Source organism: Zootermopsis nevadensis, unplaced genomic scaffold (genome assembly GCF_977971745.1).
Source record: "Zootermopsis nevadensis isolate Lab colony 2312 unplaced genomic scaffold, Znev_1.0 Znev_ptg000019l, whole genome shotgun sequence".
Taxonomy (NCBI): Eukaryota; Metazoa; Arthropoda; class Insecta; order Blattodea; family Termopsidae; genus Zootermopsis; species Zootermopsis nevadensis.
Genome location: NW_028259151.1, coordinates 2,120,730 through 2,138,925, shown reverse-complemented (window position 1 = coordinate 2,138,925; position 18,196 = coordinate 2,120,730). Strand labels below are relative to the sequence as shown.

Here is an 18,196-nt window from a genome sequence, read left to right as displayed (position 1 = left end):
GTATCTTATTGTTTTGTTCTGTCTCATTGTTTTGTTGTGTCTCATTGTTCTGTTGTGTCTTATTGTAGGACCACTGCCACCAGGTAAAAACCCATTTGCAGTCAATAATAAATAATAATAATAATAATAATAATAATAATAATAATAATAATAATCTTGAGTCGTGGGTAGTCCTTCACAGGCCCAAGGAAACTGGAAATCTTCTTCGGCAGAAGGCCCACAGACTTGATGTTATGCCTGGCCAGCAGCCTGCTGATACGGTTGAATGTCGTTGAAATGTTGGGCAGGAAGGCAACTGATGCTGGTCTCTCCGGGAGCAGTGTCACCCTCACTTGTGGGTTGAGGGTTTGTTGGATCTGCCAGTCGCTGTAACTGTTCTGCCTGAAAGTGGTCCTGAGTAACTCCAGTTCACCATGCACTTTCCTGGTCACAAAGGGATCTAGCCCTGTGCATCAGGGTGGAAAGTACAGCCTATTTGTTGGACGGGTAGAGGTGGAAATTGGAATTGAGGTATAGATTAGTGTGGGTGGGTTTGTGATAAACCTTGTGCCCAGTGAGCCATCAGGTTTCCAGTAAATATCAATATCAAGGAAAGGAAGATGGCCATCCTTTTCTGTCTCCATGGTGAACCTGGATGTTCTCATGGACAATTTTCAGATGGTTGAGGAACTCCAACAGCTTGCCTGGACCATGGGACTAGATGACAAATGTGTCATCCATGTAGCAAAACCAACAGAGGGGCTTGAGAGTTGCACCAGCCAAAGCCGTTTCTCCGAAGTGTTCCATGAAGAAATTGGCAATGACAGGTGATAGCAGGGAACCCACAGCCATCTGCTAGTAGAATCAGCTGCCATACCTCAAAAAGGAAGAGGTTAGTACATGTTGGAAGAGCCTGAAGTCCCCATCAAAGTGCTGTCTCAGCAGGGAGCACCATGAGGCCTGCGTTATTCTGCAGGGCCCAGAGGGCTCTTCTCTCAGCTCTAGACAGGTTGTCCTTCGGCTTCTAGCAAACAGTCCTCTCCACACCACTTAGGAAGTCCTCGATGGGCAGCACTGTAGGGGCCTCCACATAGTTCAAGCTTTTACCCAGGGCTGAATAGGCAGCATCCTCCAGTGGCCTGTCACTCAGGCTTATCACCGTTTTCTTGTTGTCGGTCAGCAGATAAGATATAAGATTTCAAGGCCTGAATGTTTCTTGGCTGTCTTGATTATGGTCACCTGAATTATGAATGCATACCAAAATTTTGAAGGAATGTACTGCTTCCATCTTCAGGGTGAAATGTAGGTCATTACATATGAATACAGACATATTGATTAGTTAAGTTATTTATTACTTCTCGTGCGGCTGGTTTTCCTTCCTCATAATCTCTCCAGTTCAGATCACACATTATCAATCTGCACATGTATTAGGCCCACTCACAAGTATCTTCCTTTCCACTGTTTATAGCTGTCATTATCAAAAATCCTAGTACACATATGTAAATGGTTGTGAACAACAGCACTAACAACACATTATTCTTATTTAACAATGGAGATTCTTTTTCAATCTTACCTTAAAATTAAATACGCTTCCATCTTGCACTCTTCAGAATTTTGATATGCTCCTTTCTCATAACTTCATATTTCATTTGGTATGAACACAAACATGAGAAGTTGCATTTCTCCCCATCCATATATTTTACCTGTGAACACATTTTAATTAAATTTGAGTACTCCATAGCACTAAAGCTTTTTACTCTTGTTATTGTTTAAATATTCTGGGAGTTATCCTCCAAATTAATCATTAAAACTGCAAAATAACATTAAAATAGATTTTGAAGAAATGGGATGTGAAAGTGTGAACTGTACTAATCTGACACAGGATATACTCTAATAGTATGTTCTTGTAAACATGATATTGTATCTTTAGAACCCATAAAATGCAGGGAATTTCTTGTCTAGTTTAGTGTCTGACATAGTTTAACCAACCCTGTCGGCTCTTGTGCCCTGTGAGGTGAACAGGGGCAACCTCAAAACTGAATGTGGGTCGACTATACTACTGAACTAGAAGTGTCAGATCGATGTCATTCTTTTTGTGTGCTGGTGTGGGATGAAAGTGGGCAGGATAGAGGGAGAGTTAGAGTATCTTGCCTGATTCTCACTAGCATAAGACCCTCTCAGACTGCCGGTTGGGTACAGTTCCTGTACTGCTGTTTCCCCTGAGATTTATAGGTAGCTATTTCATTGTTTATGTGTTTCAAATTGGTATTTTACTTGGTTGGGTAGGAGGTTCAATTGGGGAAGGAGTGGCCCTATCTCTCACCAAGGAGAGTTTGAGGCTGTATGTATTTTATTTAATTTTGTTTCCCTTATTTCCTTCTGAGTAGTTATATATATATTTTAGGGGCAGAACATTGTGTCCTTTTTCTTTTCATTTTAACCTTAAAGGCTTGAATGTAAACTCCATATGCGTAGCTTTACAACCGATTATTTTTCAAAGAATATATTTTGCATTCACATTTCTTTAAGAAACTTGTTGTTTATTTATCACCTGATGTACATAAGAGGGGTTCACCAAATGAAGTAATGACACTCAGAACTAGAACCTCCCCTTTTGATTTGTCTAAAGGGATGGTTGGGTTCATAGTAATGTGATTTATGGAGTTAGTCTTATAATCTTTTGTCATATGAATATTTTTGCAACCAACAATTCTGCATACTGTAATACATTATATAGATTATAACATGTCAATCTATTAAAAGTGCTACTGAAGATGGCTGTCTTTGCTGCCACTGTCATCACTGTTCCTTGATAATGGAGGCAGCAAGGACATCTGAAACACAGATAAACTTCTACCAGAATATATGGCACTACAACCCAGTAGACAGCCATGTTCAAACCCAACTGTCATGAAAACATCAAATGCTAAAACTGCTACTGGTTTACTATTGCAAAACAGAACAAAAGCATCTAAAACAGGGCAAAGTCCCTGTTATGAAGGACACTATGAAGACCTCCATGTGAGAGTGAAAACGAAGCTCCATGCAGTTTTTAACATTGACACTAGATGGAGGTGATCTTTCAACTCGATGCTTCATCCGTTACCCTGGGAAAAAGTTGTTGCTCTTCAATCTTCTTCTTATACCAGACATGTCATGGTCTTTTACATGGTTACCAAGATTTCAGAGGACTGTTATCACCTCCTATCCTTAGATATCTACCCACATGATCTTGGTGAGATGCTTCATGAAATGCTCATAATAATGTAGAAGAGTGCATAACCACACAACCTACAAGACAGTCCACATTTTACTCACAGTGAAGACCTCACCTCATAAATTCTAATTTTAAGAGAGACACAATTCATTGTTTTTAAGGACCAAATTCATGTGAGCATGTTCATGGACATGGTCCTCAAGGATTTTGTAGTTACACACATTACGAACATTCTTGATCTGATCTGACCTGACCGAAATTCAGTACATTCAACATTCGTTGTAGTGGCAAGATTGGAGGAATGTGATGTGAAGAAGAAAGAATAGAAAAAAAAGAGGTTGGGCTGGTTATTGGACCGTGCAAAAGTCACATGAATTTATTAACAAATATATACCAGTGTTTCTCAAAGTGTAGTATGAAAAATAATTTCAAGAGGTGCACAACGAAAAAGTAATTATCAAAAACTGTTCCAGACTTCTGCTGTCGGATGAACATTTTAATATCAAAATGTAATCAAATCGTTAATACTGATGAAATTCGTAACTTTTGTGTACATTTTTGCTTACGTCATAGCAACTGTTTAGTTCGTTCCAAACTCTCAATCACAATGTAGATCGACTGCTTGCGAGTTAATTGTCTCGAATAATTTGGACAAGTGTTTCAGTCCAAGACAACGAAAATGTTAAGCAAATGTTTTGAAGTTTGGCAAACACCAGCTTTTAGTAAAATAGGCCCAAAAATTTGAACAGTTGTTTGCAGATACCGTTGTAAGCCCACCTTTTCGGATCCTCGACACACAAATGATCAGAAATGAATTGATATATTCGATGCGAGACGACGTTCCTTGTAACACTCGCACAGAATTGCGACCAATACAATGTCAACAGCCACCAACGGGTAAAGAAACGCAGCTACGGTTGTATAAACTGTAGTCCGTGATAGAACATCAATTCCAAAGATTAATTCTAGGTCTCATGTGGTTGTATATTTGATCATGATTTTAATGGTATTGACAGGAAAGTTGTTGTGGAAACAGCTGTAAAGATACATTGTGTAGCTGTAAGAAGCTGTATTTCGAATGCTGGCTTGTTTATTGCCCTTGTATTTATCGTTCTACTTATTGAACTGCATCAATAATAAGAAGTCACCAATTCATAATGTCTAAGAGGTTAGGATAAAACGTTTGTTTGCATATTATGCATGGTAGAATTACGATGTGAACGCAGATGAATATAATTGTAAAAAACAGAATTGCGGACGTAGATGAATATAGATACAACCTTAATCAGTGTAACGTTTGGCACTTTCCAACAAATTACCTTTGTATAACTAATGTATATGTAAATTGTAACTTTTAGCGTGAAGATTGCACCAGGTGCTATGGTTTGCAATGAATGTGAATTACGTGGCGATATTACTATCGGTAGCATGACAGTGATCCATCCAAGAGCCTCCATCGTTGCTGAAGCTGGACCAATCATCATAGGAGAATGTAACATAATCGAGGAGCAAACACACATAATTAACAGGTTAGTAATGGACGTATTTTATCTAATCTGCATTTGAGTTCCCTATGTGTTGTGTAACTTGGCTGCAGAATATGCAAGCCTCTGCTTAGCCTGTTGTCATATGAAGTTTGCTTAGCTTGTTGGTGCTGCCTTAATGATTTATTGTTATATTTGTCATAATGAAGTAAATATACCAGTGACAGAAACCATCTTTCACTTGAATTTAATGATATAAACATACATATTTGAAATAAGTGTCATTTCATAATTAGATGGTAAACTGAAAACTTAGAATTTAATGTGATTGGCAAAAAACACAATAAAGGCTGTTTATTGATTCAGTATATATAAATATACAGAAAAATAAGTCATTTTTTTCACTAGAAGATGGTCTGTAGCAAGTAATTGCTTGTTGGTGAATGTTATGTTCAGTAAATTACAAGGGATCCTTCCTAAATATGGAAACAACAGCTTCATATATGTTTGTTGAAAGATACAAGAAGTTTGGAGTTTTCATACTTTTATGGTGCCTTGAGAAGGGTAAAATTGCACTGGAAGGGTTAACTTATCACCAAATAAAACTTCTCTGTGCTAACTAGCATCCAAAATATGAAGCAGCATATCCTACTTTAGATTTTTGTAGGCATATAACACTACTGGTTATCCACTCACCTGAATGCCATCTGCTGTACATTGTGTGATTTTTGTTTACATTGTCATATATATGAAAGTGTGTGCCACTTGCTAAATTTCTTCCTTGATTAATGTATTCCTGTATCCAAGTGTTCATCATGTGAACAATACTTGCCCTCGTTTCTGTTTTTTTAATTGTCTTGTTTAAAATATCACAGTGGTTATTTTTAATTATATTACTATTAATGGGCACAGTGAAATGTTAAGGTCACCATCACAAATTTGAGGTTAGTTTGGGGATACTTTGCATCTTTGTTTTGTACCACAGCAACTTTCTGATCATTCAGAATAATTGTGACTGCATAGTATGTATTGCGGAACAACTTTGTGTTGCATGATTTTTATTTTGCCTACTCCAGAGAAGTGTGTTGGCATAACATTGTAAAAAGAACCCTGAACATATATTTATCTCAGCTGCAGCAGGTCTGTGGACATTTGAGAAGTATGTGATATGCTTAACATATAGGTTTATTCTTTCTTGAAGCTAATGTTCATAAAGATGCCCAATTTGTTTCTTCTAGCCATGCCAGGTGTTTTGAAGGAAACCAAGCACAAGGCTGTACAAGAACTATTCAGAGGGAAGTTTAAAGGATTATATTGAGTTGGTAAAGAGTGGGAAAATATCTCAACAAACTGTGGCTAGTCACTACAAGATTCCTAGGAGAACCCTGAGATACAAGTTTAAGAAGATGCACATATAATAAAATAGGTAAACAATTAACAATTTTAGCAGTTGAAGAGGAGAAAATCTTCATCTGATGCACAATAGATAAGTTTCTTTGGATTTCAGTCAACAATATTGACTTAAAATGCATTGTCATTGAGTACCTTCAATCTGAAAGGATTGTGGCAGAGTTTAAAAACAATATGCCAAGTAACAATTGGGCTTGAAATTTTACAAATAGACATCCTGCACTGACTAACAGGTTTGCAACCAACATCAAGAAGCTAAGGGCAGCCATTAATGAAACCACTCTGGCATGTTACATCAGTAGCCTGAGAGAATTTACTGGCGTTTCATCGAAAAATATTTGGAAATGCAATGAGTCTTACTGGACATATAATCGAGATCAGAAGAAAGTTATAGTAAAAAAGAGGCTCAGAGTACTCGGAACACATTTGTAATGCTTCTATATTTTATTGTGACATTGCCACAAGAGAGCTAATTCCTCTCTTTGCTGTTTACAAATCAGCCCATATTTGGAACACGTGGGCTAAAGGTCACAAGATATAACAGCACTTTTAGTGGATGGTTTTATGGTGCAGCATTTACAGAGTGGTTTGAGTTCCTAATGCTTACAAAGTTGAAAAGCAGTATGGGAAGAAAGTGCCAACAGGTGACTGTCCTATCATGTAAATGAAAGGGTCATGAACATATGCAGAGTGAATACCATTAATTTTGTTTGCTTGCCTCCGAACAGCACACATTTAATGCATCCACTACATACTGCATTGTTTCACCTACTGAAACAGAAGTGGAGGGAAATTTTATGTCTACAAGAGCTGTCACTAGAGTATGAAAAACACCATTATCTGAAAACAAGCAGTCTCAAATGTATAAAGTGAAGCTTTCATGGCGACTGAAGGTGATGAAAGACTCTGAGGTTACAAGCCACGTCAGGTGGCTGAATGATGAATAAACCATATCTTCTGCCAACATTTTGAGAACAATCTCTGCTCTCATCCTCAGGGCTGCTGCATAGCAAATCTGATACTATATAGCTCACTCGCTGATGGGAATCAGATTTGCTACGCAGCAGCCCTGAGGATGAGAGCAGAGATTGTTCTCGAAACATTGGCAGAAGATATAGTTTATTCACCATTAAGCCTCCTGATGTGGCCTGAAACCTGAGAGTCTTTCATCAAGAAGTCTCAACTCTCTTAAAAGCATAGCATGAGAGTATTTTGAATAATATGAGGAAAAAATTTAAATCTGGATTCAAGAAGTATGGAATCTATCCATATGGTGCTTCTCTACTTTTAGAAAGATTTGCTATTTTGACTAGCTCTATTCTGGAATAATGTCATTTCCAGTTTTATCAAGTACCTGAAGGAGAAAAGACTGAAAATTACAGGATTTCAAGATGAAGATCTAAAAAGGGTAAAGAAAACACTGAAGTTTAAAGCTGGCTGACAGAAGCATTGCACATGCCATGCAGAACTTAGATATGATGCCATCACTGTCTTCTTCCTGACCTCCTGACAAGTTCAAGAAAAAAGCAAGCAGGGGCAATAGAAGCAAACAAGTAAGCAAACATGTAAGAAGAAAGTGGAAGAAAGTTCAAGATATGTATATGAGTTCTTCATCCGAGAATGAAGTTGAATTATTTCCTGAATCCATAGTGTTGGATTGGACTGAGGAGGAGAATCTCATGATAAAAAGACGTGACAAGAAATAAGTGAAGGATCTCAAAAAATGTGTTGGATAGTTTGCTGTATTCAAGTATGAAAGTTAAATATTTCCCAGAGAGGTATTTGCGTTACAGAAAAGTGTAATCATAATCAAGGTGAAGCAGAGGTCATGCAGTTCATGGAAGTAGCCACAGCATGATGTGTTTGAGTATGCATGGTGTGACATGCTCAGTGGTATAAACTCACCAATTCAAAACAAAGGAATGTATGCCATTCCAGAGCTGGATAGCATTTGGTTACATATCTTTGTACTCATCATATGTTTAGCTTGAGTAACTGTTTTCTTTTTTAAAAAACCAGGTCACTGGTTTTTCTAGTCATAATATTGACTCACACTTATTTTCCAATAACTTTATGTTCATAGGTTGATGTTTATTTTCACTGTTCACTATGACTTTATAATTTTAACAAAAAAATCAATGGTAATGCCACTTAGTTTCATTCACCTATTGTAAGCTGGTTTGGATATTTAATAATTGGATCAAGAGAAGTTATGTATAGAATGAGTGTTCTTACATTGAACACACATTCTAAATGCCTAGAAACAAAGTGGTGATGCAAAGTAACCCTCACCTGCACAAATTTTCTGCAGTCCATATTGTATTCTTAAAAATTAATTACAAATGAAACTCATGATTAAATGTGTTCCTTCATACCTCTAGTACATAGTCATTTGACTTACAGAGATAAAAGTATTATAAGCAAGAACATAATATTCCAGGTCAAAAATGGTGTAGTTATACCCCATTTTATAGTGATGGTGATTCCAAAATTATAACAGTGTATAGTTGATGGTGACCCATGTAGTGGGGAACTAATTGTAGAACAAATATATGTGGGGGCTTATCAGAAGAGGCTAGGGTAGCTGTGTGCAAGGCTGCAACAGATGATAAGCTTGTGGGCAGAATGGGAAATTGACAGATAACATTCAGAATTAATTTGGTCTCCAATTCTTTGTGCTGATACTGAGGACTTCATAAGTTATTTGTCCAATTCTCATTAATCTTGCAGTGAAAGATATCAGCTACTTCACAGTGAATGTCTAACTGAATAGCAAAGCTGATGCTTGTATCAGCAAAAGTAAATGCCAAACAAAATACGCAAACACAAGGCAGGCTTTTCTCTTGAAGTTGAAAATGGATAAGACCCATCTAATGAGAGGCTGGGTGATCCCATACTACCATCAAAATGTCTACCTCGAAGCACAGAGCAAAATGATTTGTCTTGAGAGGTTGGCACTCATGTTTTATGTTTGAGAAGTTCTGATGTCAAATCTCAGTCTGGAGACTGACTATATTGACTGACGTGGTTGTGGTTTTCCTCAGTCCCTCCAGGCAAATATCAGGACCTTTAATTAGGGCATGGCCATTTTCTTTCATACCCTTCATTTCATTATTCATTAATCATGTTATTTGATGGTTTCTGACAGCATCATTAAACCACAAATATGTAAGTGAAAGCAGAGAGTTATTTAATTTGACATTGATAACCAAAGGACACATATGTTGGCCTAACAGTATTGAAGCATAGGATAGTGGATGTCTCTTGCAACTTCAGTTGTGGGAATAAGGAGGAAGTGCAAGTCCTCATGAGATTGTTTATAGCTCCAGGAAAATATGATGCATATCTACTCTGAATATAATAGTATCCATCATGTTTTACTGTATGAATGTGTAATTCATGCAGTTCAGAATAAATTTAAATGAAGTTCTGACAGTGAGAAGTCTGGTAACAAGAAATGCAAGTGAGGCTGTGGTTGTGTCTGACTGAGTCTGCATTTGGTGGGAGTCTAGAATCAGACAGTCAGTTTTGTGTTGTTGCATTTGATAGGAATCTGGCATCAATCACCGTGAAGATGTTTTTTACATTTAATTTACTTTATAAAGAAATTTAATAAACCTTGTATTTTCAGTAAAGTTTGAAAAGATAGCTGCCATAAATTGCATTACTGATCTTCACAGGCAACTGTCAGCTCTGACAGATTATTTATAATAGTTTGTTTCTTTATATTGGTTATCTTTGATGTTGTTTTCTTAAAAGTCTAAAATGTACTTCATTCTTGCAAAGAAGTGAACATGAAAGCTTTCCCCTATTCTGAACTACAATTAACATTTTGAATCCTAATGGGAATTACATGTAACACCTGCTTTAACAGTTGATAATTCTGTATTTTTCAGTTTCGGTGTGAATCTCAGAATACGCCAATTATTTCCTTAAACAGCATTAACTGACTGATCTTTGTATCCCCCCCCCTCCCAGTATGGACTGAATTCTTAAATATTACTTAAAAGAACTTCAACTTCATTGGGTTATTCTGATTATGTCATGAGATGTTTTAAATTTTTTCTTTAAAGTAAAGAACAAAATTGATTTACTTTGTAACATATGTAAACAAGAATTATGTGGCTTAGGTTATAGGAAGAGTAATAAATCTATTTCACAGCATGTGGTATTATACTGTGATCCTTACTAAAACAACATATAATTACTTGAGTTATGATGATTTAATAAAATTGATACCAAGTATGCTTAATTATACCACCTGATATGATTTCTTTTTATTGACATAAATTCACTTAAATGCTGTGTTTGAGCTAAAAATAACTGGATCAGGTTTAATAAACATTAATAGAATTTTATGTCAGTGTATACATTCACACCCCGTTACAGCACCACAGTTTGTCACCACTAATATTGGTATTAAAGCAGGGCTGGTGGTAAATTGAAATTTATTTTTGAGTGTAAAGGAAAAGGTAAAATTACAGAGTAATACCTTTGTAACAGTGCCAGATGAGTACTGCATATGTATTCACACAAACACCCATTTAAACTGTGCAGTTATGTATTATTCCACAGTATGTTCCAGTATTTCTGTGAGGAACTCAAACCAAAAACAACTGGAAATGGATGCTGAAATATGAAGCTTGTGCATTTTTAACTGCTTCTGTCTTACTTCATGGCATATGTCATAAGGTTTTCAAAGAAACAAAAATTGAATAGGAGTGTAATTATAAGAAAGCTTTTTGATTTGCATTAAGAAGTGTTGTAAGTTACATCAAGTTTCATGGAAGGCTTTTTCTGTTGTCAATCAGCTTTTCATGTGAATGCTGCAATAATAGTGTGGTAATGACTATAAACTCCCTCCCCACATTGGTAAACAGTCTGAATGCTTCATATTGATCTTACAGTGTGCACTAAAATAATAAATAGTTACATTGCAGATGAAATTTATTAAGTAAATTTAATCATCATTTCCAGGGGAACTCCAGGGGAGGCAAATCCAACATGCACACCAGTGATGATCATTGGTGCCAATAATGTATTTGAAATTGATTGCTACTCTGAAGCCCTGAAGATTGGTGACAACAATGTCCTTGAAGCAAAATGTTGGTATAACTGGTATTTTGTTCCTGACACAAGTCATCTATCCACATTTCTTTACTGAAATCAGTTCTTTTGGGTACCTGCAATAACATGAACCGATTTCATGAGGCTTGTTCAAATGAAACCCTTTCAGAGATTATTCTGGGCGAAGGAGTAGAGACCATTACAAAAAATAGCCTCCATAGGCATTGAGGCAGGCATGTCATTAATTTACAGCCAGTGGATGTATGTACAAAGAACTCCCTGGGCTGTTATTATACCATTGTATGTCCAAGTATGTGGCCCTTTAGCACTTCTTCAGGGTCAAACAAATGGAAGTCTCGCAGTGACAGGTGTGGACTTTATAGGGGATCAGTGTGCCCTGGACAGTACAGCCCACATTGAGACTGGCGTCGGAACACAGTGACAATCTCTTGATGGCGATATGAAGTTTTTGAAGGGTTCTACAGTAGTGCTGTGCATTAATGGTGATGTCGCAGTCCTTGAATGCCACCATCAGTGATCCTTTTAGGATGGACACTGAACCTGAAATGGTGGTATTTAACCATGTGGCACTGTTCCCATTTGCTCTAACACACCTATTCTATTGCACATCTTGCAGTTGACTACTGATGTGTCATGCACACAGCAGCATGGTCACCTGTGAGCAGTCATATTTACTAGGAGTGCTGCAAATGAGGTTAATTTTTATAAATTAAAATATTTCTCTCATAGAATCTGTTTATTATACATTTTGGCATGAAAAATTGTTTTAACACCATTTATAGGTTTGAAAAATTACATTTTTAGCAGTGTTTGTTTTATCTTGTTGTAACTTATTCCATCTGTGCATTATGACACATCATCATTGCTTACTATTGCACTTTATAAAAATTTAAAAAAGAAAAAGAGTGATGTATGGCATATATGTAATTTATAATATATCATTGCTGTGCTTACTAAATGCCAGTGATTTTTCACTCTGAGGCAGTTTTATCACTTTTTAGTTGTTTCTCAAAGTGAAGAATGTAACTGGATGAACTAATTTTTGAGTTAACTCTGATACCACTGTCCCATTTATGCCATTTAAGTGGGTATCCATTGTATGTGACTCTTACTAGGCTCCTATAGCTGTAATGATAATACCTAATTAAATTTTCAGCTTTTGTTGGACGAGCAGTGGAGCTAACAAATGGATGTATTGTGGGTGCTGCATGTAAATTGTCATGTCCCGAAGTTGTTCCTGAAAATACTGTAATATTTGGCAGCAAGTGTTCACGCCGTCAGCAAGCTGATAGGCCACCAGTAAGTTGTATCAGCAGTCAATTACACCAATACCATACTTTTTATTTTTGCTGTACATTATATATACACCGCTGCTATTCCTGTTCTGTTGCAGATATCACCCACATATAAGTTATACTTCTTGGTTCAAATTTAAGAGACCTATATTCTGTGCAGTTTACTTTTGTTAGTGAAATCCTATAACATGTAACATCTTGTCATTGATATTAACAAATTTTTAACAATTCTCATTTTTGCGTTCTTTAAAATCTTTTAATTGTTCAATTTATTGATTGATATTGATGCATTTTATTGTTCATATCTTCATTGTGCAAATGAACATCTCATCCAATCACATTCTGAAATTGAATCTGCTCAGATAATCTTCATTCAGATATTTTTCATGATATATTGTAATATTATTCATTTTGTATACACTTACTCTAGTACCAGGAGACTCAGCACTGATATTACCAAAGATATGATCCTGATTTTCTTGCGTCCACATTATATCCTCACAGTCAACCTCCCTATGATCCATCTTAAGGTTATTCTCCAGTCTCCTTATTGGTTTTCCAAGTAAACGTCTACAAGAGGTTTCTCCAACAAATTTATGTATGCATTCCTTGTCTCTGCAATCCAAGCTATGACAAGTCACCTGCAACTTGTAAAGTTAATTCTCTTTACAATACCAGGAGTAGATATTATTGGTCTCCAATATTATCCCAAGTTCAACAACTGATAGGGACAATCACATCTATAAAGTGAACAGAAAATTATATTTGGCTATGGAGACATACACTGTAGAAACAGTAGAGGTTGAGCTTAAGTGTGTGGATTGTATGTGCAGAGAAAAGAATGCAGTAAACAGACAAGTGTGAACATTGATTGCTTCATAGTTTCATTAGACATTCAAGTATTTGGGGCCTCAGTTTGAGGTATCAAATCATGCACACACCAACAGAAATATTGCAGGTGTGCCAGAGTAGCTGGTTAACTGTTTATTGATAAAATTAATCTCAAACTCTGTGTCTATGGTGTAATGGTTATGTAACCATCTTAATTATAGTATAGATAAGAAGAGGAGCTAACAAATATATGTATTGTGGGTCCTGCACATAATTTGCCATGCCCAAAAGTTGTTCCTGAAAATATAATACTATAATATTTGGCAGCAAGTGTTCACGTTGTCAGTTGTATTAGCAGTCAATAATACCAGTATCATACTTATTATTTTTGCTACACATTACACCTCTTCCACTTTTCCTGTTCTCCTGCAGATATCACCCACATATGAGTTACACTTCATGTTGCATGCGTCTGTGTGTCATAGCTTTATTGTTGTAAGAAAACTGAAAAGTGTTATTTTCTTTCCAGCCACAAACATTGCAGTTAGACTACTTAACCAAAGTTCTGCCAAACTACCATCATCTAAAGAAACCTCCAAAGAAGGTCAGCAATGCATAAATTTTGTACTGTAATATGAATTTATCTTGTAGTAAAATTCCTGTATCAGCTTAAAGCAAGAATATTTCTTATTATTAAAATATACCATTTGATTGTACATTTAAACTGATGACCAAAGTATTTACAGAGAATCAAGTGGAGTCAATTTATATCCTGCTTGTTTCCATCCTGAAAGGTAATTAATTTATTTTTTTCATTTATGTAAAGTTTGGGAACAGTTTCACATAATTATGAAGTTCATACAGTAATTTGTAATATTAAGTGGAACAAATATAATTTGTAACAAAAGAAGCCTTTTTACACATTAAGAAAGAGTTGCTTAATGCAAAATTAACATTGTTCAACCAGACTTCGCAGTTTCCCAAATTATTAATATTCCATATTATGGTTAAATGTGTTCAAACCTGATTCCATTTATTTTATTCTTACCTAGAGGACATTGCCTTTCTGAACTTTTCAGGTGGCAACAAGTATATTAAGAATCTCATTTACAAAAATAGCCAAAAAAATTTGTAAAGTTGTTCCCAAGACTCATTAGTCACATTGACCCCTCTTGATCATCTAAAGGTTAACAATGTGAAAAGTTATGAGGATGAGTGAAGTGTGCAATTGTGTGAAAAGGAATTACTAGACAGAATACTGAATAAAATATTCGTTAAAATACTGCTTGCATATAATGAACATTTTTAATGTAAAACATATTCAGATTGGTAATGTGATGGTTAAGATTGTGGTGAATCTGCTTTTCGAAACTTCACTTGTATTTGATTTGAAAGGTTAAAAACACATTAAATGATAAAATATTGGAATATTGCTTTATCAGTAGGAAAGAAAACATGGTTAATATTTTGTTTCAGTGCAATTTTGCTTCATATTCATAAATACACTTGAACTACTCCTGATGGTAGCACACACAATCATATAGGCCATGTATTAGTAGATAATAGAAGACAGACAAGTATAATTGATGTGAGGTCATTCAGAGGAGCAAATGCCAATTCGTTTGAACGTTTGGCCTTGAGCTTTGTTGATAGTAATTACGAAGGCAAGCGTTACAGGGAATTGGCGTCTCCACATGGTAAATGGGTATTTGCTGGAATGATCTCCCGTTATGATCATACATTGAAGGAGGTTGTTGGTCATATGCTTTACTAATAAACGTGTTCCGTTAACTAATCCTTCCGAAACTCTTAAGTTACGAATCAACATGACAATAGCGTTCTTACGTAGTCGCAAAGTTTATGGGAGCAATGAGTGGTCGCAAAGTGTTTAAGTATTCGGGTGTCACCATTACACTGAACATTTCTTTGTCCGAGTCTTCGACACCATCAACGCTTGAGTAGATTCGCTCAGTGTTTTCATCAAGTAAGTCAACATGGCATGCCGAAAGCAGCGACCATTGCCATTACGTCTTAGTACAGTTGCAACATGTAACGTGGCGATGCAACAAACGATGAGTTCAAAACTTTAATGTGCCCGAGTTCCTCATGTTAAACGATCACGAACTTTAGCATTTGTTGCGAAAATATTGGAGAGAAAAGAGTTTTCTAAGTTCATCAGGGCATTCAGGCAACGAATCACGCACAACCTTTCCATGTGCACAACAATCATAAAACGATTTACTGGAACGTTGAGTCGATTCATCAAACCAGTGAAACGCTTTGCAATGAATACATTCATTGTTCATAGGTCCGTGATAATGTTGTTGATGTTCGTCGTTGTTAAAATGTACTGCTATTGGCAGTCTTCCTTGGTTCTTCATTACTAATTTACTTTGATGTTTAATACTTTCTTTTTCAGCGTGTTTTTTTATCTTTGCTCTTCTGTTCTTGTTGAATAAGTTTTTCTACGTGTGTTGTTAATATGGTCTCGTTTATCAGTGTAAGTCTTCTTTCGCTTATCCTTATTTGTTAAATAGATCTGATGTTTTAGTTCTTTACATCGCTGTTCAGAGGCCAACTGTTCTTGGTCAGTCAACTTTCTATGTCCAACTCCACCCTTGCAAATCTTTGTCTTAAAATCGACCATAAAGTCAGTTTTCGTAATCGTAATATATCGAATGAGTAGTATTATTAGTATCAGTTTACCTTGTTGGTGTTGGTACTTCAAATAGTTGATAGCGTCTTCTTTCACTCGCTCAAATCTTCATTTTCAAGAATGGGATGTGATGCTTCTGGAGCAGTGATCATGCGACTGTCTTGGTAGTTGGTGAAGCGTCATTTGTTTGCTCAGCATTGTTGTGTTGGTATACCAACACAACACTGCCGAGTAAACAAATGACGTAACATTGTTTGATGACGTCATTTTTTGACGACGACGGGGAATGAGAAATTTTTATAGTAGAAGAAGATAAAGATGATGAAAGTATGGATATCAAACATTCTTCTAGCGAGATTATCTCCATATGGGGATGAAATTATTGGGGATCATCAGTTTTTGGGTTCAGACGTAACATAACAACAATTGATCAGATCTTCTGCATCAGTCAGATACTAGAGAAAAAATGGGAATACAGTGGGACCATACACCTATTGTTTATAGATTTCAAAAAAGCCTACAACTTTGTACAGAGAGTTATACAATATTCTCATTGAATCTGGTATACCAGAAAAGCTAGTGAGTCTAATAAAAATGTGCTTAAATGAAACCTGTAGCAAAATTTGTATAGGTAAATATTTATCTAACTCAAGAACAGTCTGAAAACAAGGAGATGCTTAGTCTCCATTGCTCTTTAACTTTGCGTTAGAGTATGCCATCAGGAAAGTCATAGGCAAGAGGGTTTGCAATTGAATGGGACACATCAGCTATTGGCATATGCTGATGATGTTGACTTATTGGGTGACAATATAATTACAATAAAGAAGAACACAGAAGTTTTACTAGAATCTAGTAGAAAGGTGGGGCTATAAGTAAATTCAGAAAAACTAAGTACATGTTAGTATCCTTTCAGCTGATGGGTGGCCAAAATCATATTAGGTTGGCTAATAAATCCTTTGAAAGTGTGAAAAAGTTAAAATATTTTGGAACAACAATAACAAATCAAAATTATATTCATGAGGAAATTAGGAGGATACTAAATTTCAGAAATGCTTGCTACTTCTCAGTTCAAAATATTTTGTTTTCCCATCTGATTTCTAAGAACCTAAAGATTAAAATATACAAAACAATAATTTTGCCTTTTGTTTTGTATGGGTGCACTCTAAGGGGGGAACATAGATTACAGAGGTTTGAGAATAGGGTGTTGAGGAGGATATTTGGGCCTATGAGAGAAGAGGATGAGGTATGGATAATACTGCATAATGATAAGCTTAATTTGTACTCCCCCAATACTGTCAGGGTGATCAAGTCAATGAGATGGGCAGGGCATGTGGCGTGCATGGATGGGGCAAGAGGTGTGGGTTGGGTATTGGTCAGGAAGCCTGGAGGGAAGAGACCGCTGAGGAGACCTAGATATAGATGGGAGGATAATATGAAGCAAGATCAGTAGGAGATAGGAGTTGAAGGTGGCTAAATTTTGTTGGCCCAGGACAGGGACCAGTGGAGGGATTTGGTTAATTCAGTGATGAACCTTTGGGTTCTGTAAGCCATCTAGTTAGTAAGTGGATATCAATAGAGAGTGGGAAAATGTAAGAGACTATATCAAAATTTTAGCCAAAGAGAAACTAGGATACTATGGGAGAAAGCAAAATGAACCATGATTTGATGAAGAATGTTCAAAATTAATAGATTGAAGGAAGCAAACAAAATTTCAGTGGTTGCAGAACCTAAACAAAATGAATACAGATAATTATGTAATGTGAAGCTAGTAGAACCTTTATGAATAAGAAAAGGGAATATCTGAAAGGCAAAATTATTGAGCTCAAAACAAATGGTAAGGACAAAAATATGTACAGAGGCATAAATAATTTTAAAAAAGGATATCAACCTCAATTTGGTAAAGGAAGATGGTGGCACCTCACTGACAGGTCCAATCAGAATTTTTATTAGGTGGAGAAATATCTATCTAACTATAAATCTGAATGTATGATGAATCAAACATGGATATGTTTCTTTCTACTATTTTATTAGGTCTGTTTTAATGGGAAAGGCTACAGTGATTTCTGTGTGACAAGTTGCAACTTTATTTCTATAATTTAATTATTTTTTAACTTTGGAAATATATCATGACAACATTGTTAATCTTGGAGTTGTATGATGCATAACAAGACATAGTTGTATGGTGTATGTTGCATAGAAATAAACTAAACAGGGTGTATGAAGTATGTAGGTGTAA

General features: G+C 36.1%; 2 protein-coding genes and 1 long non-coding RNA gene across 3 annotated transcripts; 2 read left to right on the top strand and 1 right to left on the bottom strand.

Annotated features, from left to right (window-relative positions):
- Positions 1-1,112: 1,112 nt before the first annotated feature.
- LOC110831298 (uncharacterized) lies at positions 1,113-4,079 on the bottom strand. The gene is made up of 3 exons (XR_002543543.2): positions 3,974-4,079; positions 1,553-1,682; positions 1,113-1,218 (listed from the first exon to the last, which is right to left on the bottom strand). It is a non-coding gene; the product is annotated as an uncharacterized LOC110831298 (long non-coding RNA).
- Positions 4,080-4,131: 52 nt separating this feature from the next.
- Positions 4,132-18,185, top strand: DCTN6-p27 (dynactin subunit 6). The gene is made up of 5 exons (XM_022067135.2): positions 4,132-4,364; positions 4,555-4,725; positions 11,068-11,195; positions 12,335-12,477; positions 13,834-18,185. The coding sequence occupies exons 1-5, from the start codon at positions 4,354-4,356 to the stop codon at positions 13,921-13,923; spliced, it is 543 nt and encodes a 180-aa protein (XP_021922827.1). The 5' UTR covers positions 4,132-4,353; the 3' UTR covers positions 13,924-18,185.
- Positions 4,884-6,772, top strand: LOC147873350 (uncharacterized). The gene is made up of 3 exons (XM_087351546.1): positions 4,884-4,888; positions 5,939-6,095; positions 6,491-6,772. Exons 1-3 carry the CDS (start codon positions 4,884-4,886, stop codon positions 6,629-6,631), a joined length of 303 nt encoding a protein of 100 aa, XP_087207672.1. The 3' UTR covers positions 6,632-6,772.
- Positions 18,186-18,196: the final 11 nt, after the last annotated feature.